Below are 12127 nucleotides of genomic sequence, written 5' to 3'. Positions count from 1 at the left end.
GACCCTGGGAAAGCCCTTGCCCCTCTCTGGACCTCCTTTCCCCCACCCAGTCCTCACAGGAGTGCAGGCAGAACAGAAATAGGAGAGGGAAGGAGCCAAAATCACCATGAGACTGAGCCTCTGGAGGACAGAGCCCTCTGATTCATGTTTGCAGCCCAGCTCCTGGCTCAGGGCCTTCAGGAAGTGTTGATTTGGTGAGGGGAGTGCAAAACCTGCCACAAGTGGGGGCATCCAGGCCTGATCCCCACAGTGGAGAATGAGGGCAGGTGGCCCAGGGCAGAGCCAAGATAATTCAGAACACAGGATCTCGTGTATGTTCTCCTGGGTTCTTAGTCAAAAACCCCTTCTCACTGGTTCTGACCTTGCCTCAGCTGAAACCAACATAGGATGACTTCAGGCCATCCCAGGCATTCAGAGGGTTCGTTTAATGACATTCACTGAGGCCCGGTCTACGCCAGGCCCTTGGTGTTGAAGACATCGTGAACAAAAATGAAAACAGAATGTGGTGATCTCCTGAGTGTCTGAATGGGCCAGGTGGCTAAGTGCTGGGGCTCTGGGGCCAGGCTGCCTGGGTCATATCCTGGCTCCAAACTGCTTTGCTGTGGCTTTGGGTAGTTACCTCATCTGTAAAATGGGACCAACAGTGCCTACCTTGCCTCCTTTTGTGAGATCACTTATTAAAAGGGCTTAGCGTGGTGCTTGACCCATCATTATTATTATTATTATTATTACTATTATTATTATTACTTGAGACAGGGTCTCACTTTGTCACCCAGGCTGGAGTGCAGTGGCACGATCAGAGCTCACTGCAGCCTCGACTTCCCAGCCTCCTCAAGTGATCCTCCCACCTTACCCTCCCAAGTAGCTGGGACCACAGGTGTGTGCCCCCACACCTGGCTAATTTGTTGTTGTTCTTGTTGTTGTTGTTTGAGATGGAGTCTTGCTCTGTTACCCAGACTGGAGTGCAGTGGCACGAGCTCGGCTCACAGCAAACACCGCCTCCTGGGTTCAAGTGAATTCTCCTGCCTCAGACTCCCGAGTAGCTGGGATTACAGTCACGCACCACCACGCCCAGCTAATTTTTGTATTTTCAGTATAGACAGGGTTGCACCATTTTGGCCAGGCTGGTCTCCAACTCCTGGCCTCAGGTGATCTGCCCGCCTCAGCCTACCAAAGTGCTGGAATTAAAGGCATGAGCCACCATGCCTGGCCAGACCCAATGTTATTATTGTGATAGGGATAGGTTTATGAGGCTATAGGAGTGTCAGACCGGGCCTCCTGAGGAGGGGACATATTAGCTGAGGCCTAAAGGAGGCATCGGAAGGAGTTTGCCAGCTAAAAGGGAGTGGAGGCAGGGAAAGAGAGGTCCCAAAAGAATGAGTTTGGCAGGGGCTTTGGCAACACTGCCAGGAGGGCTTCTTGCAGGGGAAGGGTGTCAGCAATATCTGGAGGTCTCATCCAGTTCCTTTCTTGAGTCCCTGCCTTTACTCCCCAGGTGGGCTGGCCTCCAGAGGAAGGGCAGTTCATGGTGGAGGCTCCAATTTAGCTCTCAGGGATGAAGGGGCGAGGCTGGCTGTGGACTTTAAGGGAAATCCAAAGATAGCTCAGCAGAAAAGGATGACTCGCAGCCTGATCTTCCCCTCAAGAGGAGGGAAGCAAGAATGAATCAGCCCCTCAAGCTGGAATGAAGTTGCGGCGGGAAGTCAGTCCTGGGTTTGTGGCCCAAGGCCACTCTGCCTCTGACTCACCTTGGCAGTGGGGCGGGATGGGTGTAAATCTGGGCTCTGCAGCCTGGATTCCTAGCTTCCGGCTGGGGGCCTGAGGGGAGGCCTGGCTCCTCTTGAAACCTCAGTTTCTGTATCTATGCAGTGGGGTAAGGAGGGTCAGGAGAATGGTTATGGTGATTTACAAACAGAGCAGGGCACACAGTAGGGCCTCTGGAAGTGCCAGCCCCTCCTTTGCCCCCTTCCGTTTCACATCCTCTCTTCAGCGGATGTGAAATGGGTATATGGGTGGTTTGGGGAACTTTGGGGCTTCTGTTAGTCTCTTGATGGGTGAGTTGTCATCTAGATTCTCGTAAGGCATGAATAGAGGGAGAAAAACAACAAAAAATCAGAAAAAGGGCAGCCACGCATTGTGTGTGAAAATCAAAAACAATAATAAAAATGATTCTTGCCCGGGGACAGTGGCTCATGCTTATAATCCCAGCATTTTGGGAGGCCGAGGTGGGCAGATTGCTTGAGCCCAGGAGTTCAAGGCCAGCCTCTGCAACATAGTGAAACCCCATCTCTACTAAAAATACAAAAATTAGCCAGGCGTGGTGGCAGGTGTCTGTAATCCCAGCTACTTAGGGGTAAGGCAGGAGAATCACTTGAACTCAGGAGGCGGAGGTTGAAGTGAACCGAGATTGTGCCACTGCACTCCAGCCTGGGTGACAGAGCGAGACTCCATCTCAGAAAAAAAGATTCTTTCTCACATATTTGGTTCCTACTAAATGCCTCTGGGCTACTCCATGTTTTAATCTTCACAGCAGTCCCATGGGGAGACAGTCCCATTTTACAGGTGAGGTAAACTGTTCAGAGGTGAAGCCACTTACCTGAGGTCACACAGTCACACAGCCAGTGGATGACAGAACCAGGATTTGGAACCTGATCTGTCTGAGTTCAAAGCCATTGCTCTTTGCCTCAGATCTAGGCAGGGGTTTGCTGAGGACTGCCCAGCCTACAGACCTGAGAGGACACTTAGAGGAGGAGGCCTCTGAGACAGGTTCAAACAGGGCAGCAGTCTTCCACTGGATGGTCTGCTAGTTAGGACTGCAGATATGTTTAGAGAGAAATGGCAACTTCTGGCTTTAACATTTATTACAAAGATCAGAGCAGAGGCTGGTGAGTTACACTTCTTCCTCCCCACCAAGTGCTCTCTGCAGCTCTGGAAAAATGGTGTCCTCTTTGTTGTCCCGCGAGGGGGCGCCACCTCCTACCCGCCCCAGCCTCATACCCAGTTCTTCAGCTCGGCCAGCGGTAACTGAAGCCTCCCAGAATCCTGGATCCGGGCCCCTAGTACCCTCTTCCCCAGGGACCCAGGAGTCCGGCCTCCAGGCGCCTCCACTTGTAACTGAGAGCTGGAGGTTGTCCATAGCAGCATAGTGAGAGTGTTTTTGATGAGGGTATGCAGAGTGGGGGTGACCATGTTCCCACCTGGGGCCTCAGATGGGCCAAGGCCTTCCCACTTTAGCCAGCGTCCTCTCCAGCAGCCGTCAGCAAGCCAACCCCCTCCAAGCCAGGGCCCCCTTTGGTCCTTGCACTTGAGGTGCTTTGTTCAGGGCCGGGGCAGGAATGGCAGAGACGATGTGCATCACCTCAGTCCTGGGGAAAGTAGCCTGGTTCCTCCGTGGGTCCTGGAGAGATGGAGAGACTGATGGAGAGGCAGGTCAGGAAGAGGGAGAGGGAGAGAGAGTGGGACACACGGAGGTGCAGACAGAACCTGCTGGGCAGAGGTGGGAGGCAGGGGGTAGGTGTTCCCGGGCCCCGAGGCCAGGGTGCAGGAGGGCATTTAGACAGAGACATTGGATAGACAGAGCCAGAGAATGTGCCCAGGGCAGAGAGAAAGAGAGAGAGAGAGAGAGACCAAGCAAAGAGGGAGAAGGGCATCAAGGGTCAGTGAAGGGGAGAGGGAACACCATCTTCCTTCACTGCCAATCCAGCCCCGAACTGAGTCCTTTCCTCCAGACAGTGCCAGAGCTGACGGGAAAAGGTGGCCGTGTCTCCCAGCCATCCCCTGCCCCCTTGGCCACAGAGGGTGCTGGCCACAGGAACCCTTCCTCCAGGATGCCTTCCTGCCCAAGTCCCAGCCCCCTCACCAGCTACGTGGACTGCTGGCTGGGTTCTGGAAGCTGCCTCGGCCCCAGGGCAGTGCTAAGCAGCTCAGTCAGGGCATCCAGCTTCCCCGCCAGCGTGTCAATCTGCTTCTCTAGGGCCCGGTGTGAGCTGCTCAGATTCTGCTGCAGGTCATACAGGATCATGTGCATCTGGGCGGGAGGAGAGGATCAGAGGTGTCAGAGGGGTGGGGTCGACCCCTGCCTGCTCCATAGCGTAAGGCAGTGGAACCAATATCGACTACATCCTTGTGGTCCTCTGAGGATTATCCTCAATAATAACTGTTACCATGTACCACTTCCCAGCTACCTGCCCAGGTGTTTCCCTGTATGGTTTAAAATCCTCCTAAAAGCCACAGGGGGTGGGAATCCTGTTCCCATCTTATAGCTGAGGAAACAAGCATGGAACCGTTAAATGACATGCCCAAAGCAGCTCCTGAAATAAGACCTAGAACATAGTAGGTGCTCATTAAATATTTGTAGCATGGATGATGCCTGACTTCCAAATCCACATAGTCTTTTACTACACTCTCTGGCTAGGACTCACAGCTTGATCCCTGAGGGTTTGTGGATTTTCTGTGGAAATTCTTGAATTCTGTGTTTTTGGCTTGATAACCTTCAGAAATTACCGCCTGCCATTTCCTGCAGATCTGGGCCACCGCCTCCTCACTGAGACCTGCCATGCGGTTTTGGGGCCTGCATCTGTGACCGTGCTTACCATGGCATTGGTGCCAGGGGCCACTGTTTGAACTGTCATGGGCTAATGAGAAAAAGCAAACGCCATCGGTTAAGCAGAAGATGCTGTGAGCCAGGCCAAGGGGGTGTTGTGACATCACTGTCCCTGAGCACCGGCAAAATCAAGTGGTCTCAGCAGAAGAAGGGGGCGGGTAGCTGAGTCACACCTTGGCCAGGCAAACTTGCATGGAAGTCCCTGTGGCCCTGAGCACCCACCCCTCCACAAGAGCAGCAGAGATTGAGTTTTACGGCAACAATGTCACCTGTGTCCTTGTCAGTGTTGTTCATTTTAACTGTATTGGTTTTGCCATCTATGGGTTTGGTTTGTAAATTTGCTTTGGTTTTATTGTATGAGTTGTAGTTGGAAGGAATTTTATATCCGTCCACATGTAAGTAACTTAACAATAAAAATAATTTGAAACCAAACACTGGGGTTCTTTGTGCAATTTTTTTTTTTTTCAGTTTGTAAGGGATCTGTTCCTTGCATGAATGTAAGAAGCTCTGTGTTGCATCATTCATTCCTTCCTTCCTTCTTTCATTCAACCACAGACCTTTACTGACAGCCTGTGTGTGCCAGGCTCCTGCCAAAGTTCCCTGTTCCAGAGCCAGATTTCCCTCCCTGTGGTCCCAACCTCCCCCTTCTTCGAGACCTCCTCCCATGGGATCCTAGTACCTTGGAGATGTCCACCATGGAGTTCACTTGTTCCCGGAGCTTCCGGTGTTTTAGCCGCACCTGGCGGAACCTGTGGGAAGAAGTGGGGAGTCAGTTTTACAAGCCTGGTCCCTGAATGTGGCTGTAGCTCAGGGGTGGAATGAAGGGAGGAGAGGCACATGAAGAAACAAAACAAAGATAAAACGTTGTCAAAGAGCTGAAAGAGTGGGAGGGGATGACTGCACCGCACATCCCCGTGGGCCCCCATCCCCAGTAGAAACCCAGGTACCCAGGTCCACAGACACGCCAAGATATGCAAAGACAAACCAGCACAGACACATAGAGTCATGCACGGTCAGATCCAGGTAGACAAGCTGTTGAGTGAGACCACACCTGGGTGTCCTGACCTGGACGGGCATGGACACGCACACACACAAGCCGTGCAGGGAGGTGACTTGGACATGGGTGCACATGGACACATGTGCATACAAAGCGCCCTCACGCGTTGATGGCAGCCAGCAGCCTGCGCTGATGCCTGCGGGCAGCTCGAGACTCCTTCCTGCGAGTATGTTTGTAGAACATCCAGGCTTCTTGTAGCACTCGGGCAGCGGACTCCTTCATCTGGGGGTGGGTGGCACAGTGTCCATGGAGATAGACCCTTACGGTTCTGGGAAGGCAGGGCTCGGGCTGGGACTCTTGGGTCCTAGGGGAAGCGGGGGGACTTGGACTCCTGCCTCTTGAAAGAGGGGTGTGCCATGGGGGCCATATGCCCATCCTCACCTCTTTGGTATACTGGATATCCATCATGAAATTGTGCACGTGCTTTTCTGCCTTGTTAAATTCCAGCTTCCGGGCCACCACGGCCACCAGCAGGGCTGTGCAGCAGACCCCCTGTGGGCACAACAAGTACTGTGGCATGAGGCTGTGCCACCGACTCCCTCCTTGAACCCTCCCAGCAGCCACAGAAGGCAAGCACAATATCCCCAGTTGACAAGCAAACAGGCTCAGAGAGGAGAGCCAAGGTCCCAGCTCAGAATGTGGGAGCTAGAATCATAAATCGCCTACGTACGAGCCCAACTTTAACGTGTCGTATTCACACTCGCAGGATGGCCTCTTGCATTAGGGGTATGATTGGAAGAGCGAGAGGAAGGCTGAGTTCTGAGCCAGGGGCAGGCCTCTGGGTCCTCACTGCTAACATGGTCGGCCACTGCATTGTGGAGGGTGTCCCTCCTTCTCCCACCTCCACAGCCTCTTCCTAACTCCAGCCCTGTCCTCTCTCTCCTGGACCATCTCCAGCCTCCCACTCATCCTCCCCTAACCCCTTTGGCCCCCTCTAATCTCCTAGGCTTCCACTGCCCTGAACTTCTCAGCCTGGCTACCAAGGCCTTCCAAGGTCTACGCCTCTCACCCAGACAACTCAGCCCTGGCTCCATTCTGCCTGCCCTCCCTGAGCACCTTCCTCCAAACACTCATTCTCCTCCCTTCCTTCTCCCAATGCTCCTGGCCCTTCATGGCCTTGCCGATTCCTGGCTGCTTGTGGCACCTGCTCACCTGTCCCCTAGTTAGAATGAATCGTCCTAGGAAGCATCCCCCACCCTGTAGACCCAGAACAACTTCCAGTCACAAATACTGGCTCCAGGGGACTGCCTGGGTTCCAATCCCAGTTCTGAGCCAATTATTTAATCTCTCAGTATTTCAGTGTCTCATCTGTGAAATGGGCATGGCCTCAACAGGGTTACTCGGTGGATTTCATGAGTTACCCCTGGCAAGTGTTTAGGGCAGAGACTGGCACAGAGTATGTGTTCAGTAAAAGTAAGCTATTATGGGCCGGGCGTGGTGGCTCATGCCTGTAATCCCAGCACTTTGGGAGGCCCAGGCGGGCGGATCACGAGGTCAAGAGATTGAGACCATTCTGGCTAACATGGTGAAACCCCGTCTCTACTAAAAATACAAAAAATTAGCCGGGCGTGGTGGCGGGCGCCTGTAATCCCAGCTACTCAGGAGGCTGAGGCAGGAGAATGGCATGAACCCGGGAGGCCGAGCTGAGAGTGAGCCGAGATGGCGCTACTGCACTCCAGCCAGGGTGACAGAGCGAGACTCCGTCTCAAAAAAAAAGTAAGCTATTATGGCTCAACTGTGCCGTGGAACCTTTCTGCCAGGAGCAGGCTGTAAGCTCAAGTGCGCATCGCCCTATCTCTCTAGGTTTCGGTTTCTCCTTTTGTCAAGTGAAGGAGGATGTCCTGAGCGGCACTGCAGTTCCCTAAGTGACTCTCTGCCCCTCTTCCCTTGCTCTAAAGACTCACCACTGGGGGAGTGAAGGTCACCACATCCTTCACCTGTGCACCCAGGGATTGGGGGGATGAATATGTCTTTCGCTGGGCGCGGTGGCTCAAGCCTGAAATCCCAGCACTTTGGGAGGCCGAGACGGGCGGATCACGAGGTCAGGAGATCGAGACCATCCTGGCTAACCTGGTGAAACCCCGTCTCTACTAAAAAAGACAAAAAACTAGCCGGGCGTGGTAGCGGGCGCCTGTAGTCCCAGCTACTCGGGAGGCTGAGGCAGGAGATTGGCGTAAACCCGGGAGGCGGAGCTTGCAGTGAGCTGAGATCTGGCCACTGCACTCCAGCCTGGGTGACAGAGCGAGACTCTGTCTCAAAAAAAAAAAAAAAAAAAAAAGAATATGTCTTTCCTGGGTCCACATCTTGGCTGAGTGCGGGTGGCTTAGATCCCCGAGGGTGAAGGAAACCTGATCTTGTAGGGAGGTGAAGGCCAAGGCATTAGGTGCTGGTCTCTAGATGGGGCCAGGGCTGGGTGGGAGGACCTGAATGACTGGGTCTATGGAGGGGAGGTGGATGTCAGGGTTCACGAAAAGGCTGACTCGGGCTGCAGAGACTCTGCCTCATCCTCGAGGGCACAGGAGCTGGTCGGGAGGTGGCTGGATGCCTGGGCGCCCCCAGACCTGCTTACCGAGCACCTCCTGTGGGCTGGGTACTGTTGGAAGTGCTTTCCGTAGTTGAACCCATTTAATCATCTCAGCAAGCCCATGAGGAGCATGCTAGCATCAGCATCCCCATTTTATAGAGGAGGAAAGTGAGGCCCAGAGAGATCACGTGGCTCGCCTGAGCTCCCCAGCCAGGAAGTGGCAGCCGCAGGATTTGGACCCAGGTAGCCTGGCCCCACAGGCATGCACTTGATAACTGGAATCTACACCCTTGGTGGAGGCTGGGAGACAATTTCTGGGTTCTGAAAGAAAATGGAGCTGGGAAGTCAGGAGCCTGGGTCCCTGAGGAGGATAAGGGCTGGGGCCCTAGGTTCTAGAGTGAGCAAGGTCTTAGGGACTGGATTCCTAGGTCTGATTTTTTATTTTATTTTTTTAAGAGACAGGGTCTCACTCCGTCACCCAGGCTGGAGTGCAGTGGTATGATCATAGCTCACTGGAACGTCAAACTCAGGCTCAAGTGATCCTCCCACTCTATTTGGCCTCCCAAAATATTGGGATTACCGGTGAGTATCTTCGTCTTGAAGAGAGAATGGGGCTGTGGGCGCCCCAGACCCTCAAGTTTCTCAGGAGCTGTCCCTGAGAGCCTGTGTTGCCTCCATGGCTTCCTGGGGCCAGAGGATGACCAGTTTGGGATAGGGATCAGGTCCCCAAGGGGGCTGTACTCACCATGACTCCAGTGCACAGGCAGACGATCTTGCCCCACATGGTGCCTGGCACCACGTCACCATAGCCGATGGTCAGGAATGTGATGGGGATCAGCCAAAGTGTGTCTGAAAGGTGCCCGGTGGCATTCACAGCCTGCCTGTGGGGAAGGGTGGGTTAGTTCTAAAACCCCACCATGGAGATTTCCATGCTATTCAGTCCCCTTCCCTCTATACCCTCCCCTCCCCTTCCCCCGATTCCCCTCCCCTCCCCTCCCAGTATACACCCATAGTCCTAAGAATCACCTGGACAAAAAGCCATTAAGTTCTGAGCTTTGGAAAGCCTGCATGGCCTCCTCTCTGCTGTGTGACCTGGGCAAGTTGCTTAGCCACTCTGGGATCTGAGACTGGATCTGGACAATCCCAATGCCGGTATGGTCTCAGCTAGGCTACCTGGGCTGCTGTGGCATTCAGAGCATGTGGTTGAGGGTGGAGAGTGGAGAGGGGCCGAAACCCAGTCAGACCCTGACTGGCGGCTGCATCCACCAGAGGAAGGGGTATATTTTTCTAATTTCCACAAAGATGCTGTGTGGCCCTGAAGTGGCCCTATCAGGATCAAAAAGGACTCTAAAAAGGCTTGGCGGGACTCTGCCTTCCTTTCCCCTCACTTCACAGAAGGAGATTTTTTTTTTTTTTTGAGACGGAGTCTTGCTGTGTTGCCCAGGCTGGAGTGCAGTGGTCAGATCTCAGCCCACTGCAAGCTCCGCCTCCCGGGTTTACAGCATTCTCCTGCCTCAGCCTCCCGAGTAGCTGGGACTACAGGCGCCCGCCACCACGACCGGCTTAGTTTTTTTATATTTTTTAGTACAGACGGGGTTTCACCATGTTAGCCAGGATAGTCTCGATCTCCTGACCTCGTGATCCGCCCGTCTCGGCCTCCCAAAGTGCTGGGACTACAGGCTTGAGCCACCGTTCCCGGCCAGAAGGAGACATTTAAGTCCAGCCATGGAAGGGGTTGAAGCATTGAGATTTGTCTAACTTTGTCCACAGGCCCCTTGCTGCAAGATAAGCAGGGAAAACTTCATTCATGAGGGCCCCAGACACCCCAGACCCACCAGGTTAGAGTTTCTAGGAGTGAAGATGGAATCTGCACTGTTTACAAACCCCACTCCCCTCATTCCCAAGTAGATTCTAGTTTCAGGACTTCTGCCTTGGAATTTGGAACTTTGACTTCCTCCCCATTCTCCCATCATTCAGATGAGAAACATGGTGGGGGGATCATTCATTAATCCTGCTTCTGACCAATTTCCCAGTTGGCAAAACTAAGATCCTGGGAGGTGAAGGAGTTTAAAATTATGACAGAGGGCCGGGTGCAGTGGCTCACGCCTGTAATCCCAGCACTTTCGGAGGCTGAGGCGGGCAGATCATGAGGTCAGGAGATCAAGACCATCTTGGCTAACACAGTGAAATCCTGTCTCTACTAAAAATACAAAAAATTAGCCAGGCATGGTGGCGGGCGCCTGTAGTCCCAGCTACTGGGGAGGCTGAGGCAGAAGAATGGCATGAACCTGGGAGGCGGAGCTTGCAGTGAGCCAGCCTGGGCGACAGAGCACCACTGCACTCCAGCCTGGGCGACAGAGCAAGACTCCGTCTCAAAAAAAAAAAAAAAAAAAAAAAAACATGACAGAGGCCGGGCATGGTAATCCCAGCACTTTGGGAGGCCGAGGCAGGAGGATCACTTGAAATCAGGAGTTGGAGGCTTCAGTGAGCTATGATTGCACCACTGCACTCCAGCCTGGGCGACAGAGCAAGACTCCGTCTCAAAAAAAAAAAAAAAAAAAAAAAAAAACATGACAGAGGCCGGGCATGGTAATCCCAGCACTTTGGGAGGCCGAGGCAGGAGGATCACTTGAAATCAGGAGTTCAAAACCAGCCTGGGCAACATGGTGACATGGTCTCTACTAAAAATACAAAAATTAGTCAGGTATGGTGGTGCACACCCATAATCCCAGCCACTCGGGAGGCTAAGGCACGAGAATCACTTGAAGCAGGGAGGCAGAGGTTGCAGGAAGCAGAGTTCCTGCCACTGCACTCTAGCCGAGATAACTGAGACTCCATCTCAAAAAAAAGAACTGCCAGGGAGACTACGATGGTGGAATGTGACACCCATTTTTCAGATGAGGAAACTGAGGCTCAGAGAGGAGAAATCTAAAGCCAGATCTTCTCATTCGCCTCCTGCCCTCAAGGATCTTTGCCACATACACTAGACCAGAGGTTCTCAACCTTGGTTGGGCCATATAATTACCTGGAGGGCTTACTAAAGCGGATTGCTGGCCCTACCCTCCAGGATTCAGTAGGTCTGGAAGGGACCCGAGAGTTTTCATTTGCAAGTTCCCAGATGATGCTGCTGGTCCTGAAACTACACTTTGAGAACCACTGGCTGAGATCACTCGCAACCTCTTTCTCTGTAAGGGATAGAAATTGAGGCGCGGCACTGGGTTACACAGTATCCAGGGGGCAACCAGGCTCTAGTTCCAATTCCCTGCGTGGAATTGTTTTCCAGAGAAGCTCCAAATCATCCCCTTCCTAGGGTCACAGCAAGCACCCACCTACAGCGCATTCTGTGCTAATTGGGAAAATATGTCCCCTTCCTCCAAGGCAGAGGCAACCCTTTAGGCAGGTCCCAGAGACAAGTTTGGAGACCGAACAGATGGCCTGGAAACCTGAGGCAGTAAAAATCCAGGAGCCGCAAGGGAAGGGCTTTTTGGGGTCTGTGTGTGCGTTTGGGGAGACTAAAGGCTGCACATGGAGGATTGACTGGGGGCTTGTCTGTTGGTTCCTCTCACCCCAGTTGATGGGAGTGTCGGCAAATTGCAGCCAGCAAGAGGAGAAGGGGTCAAAGTGTGAACTTTGTCCTCTGCTTGGTTCTAGGGGGCCTCAACCTGCACCGCGGCACAAGACGGCCAATGCGGCTGTCCGGGGCTCCCTCCCCTGCACATTTACGCCTCCAACACCCTCACCTCTCGGCCACGGACAGCACCCAGGCGGTGGTCAGCCAGAGGCCAAGCGTGAGGCCGAGCAGCAGGCGGCCGGGGTGCGTGTTCATGTAAAGCTTGGCCACGAACCAGTGGCGGAAGCGGACTTGGTTGAGAGCGCCGATGCTGCGGTAGGAAGCGTTGAGCAGGACGCCGCTGCGCAGGAGCACGGCGCGGGGCACCAGGTA

The 12127-nt window shown here is 53.6% G+C and overlaps 1 protein-coding gene across 1 annotated transcript in view; it reads right to left on the bottom strand.

Moving 5' to 3' along the window:
- Positions 1–2843: 2843 nt before the first annotated feature.
- The window catches only part of KCNN4 (potassium channel, calcium activated intermediate/small conductance subfamily N alpha, member 4), a 23867-nt gene continuing 14583 nt past the window's right edge, over positions 2844–12127 (bottom strand). Inside the window, exons 4-10 of the mRNA XM_011963171.1 lie at positions 11925–12126; positions 8930–9065; positions 6042–6152; positions 5764–5882; positions 5283–5352; positions 3860–4027; positions 2844–3397 (exon numbers count right to left, since the gene is read on the bottom strand). Of these exons, the coding sequence (XP_011818561.1) occupies positions 3863–4027; positions 5283–5352; positions 5764–5882; positions 6042–6152; positions 8930–9065; positions 11925–12126 (803 nt within the window). The 3' untranslated portion in view covers positions 2844–3397; positions 3860–3862. The remainder of the gene's footprint in view (positions 3398–3859; positions 4028–5282; positions 5353–5763; positions 5883–6041; positions 6153–8929; positions 9066–11924; position 12127) is intronic.

The sequence above is a fragment of the Colobus angolensis genome, unplaced genomic scaffold (genome assembly GCF_000951035.1).
Source record: "Colobus angolensis palliatus isolate OR3802 unplaced genomic scaffold, Cang.pa_1.0 Scaffold60, whole genome shotgun sequence".
Lineage (NCBI taxonomy): Eukaryota > Metazoa > Chordata > Mammalia > Primates > Cercopithecidae > Colobus > Colobus angolensis.
The sequence above is the reverse complement of the archived record's forward strand: the minus strand, read 5'-3'. Positions and strand labels throughout refer to the sequence as shown.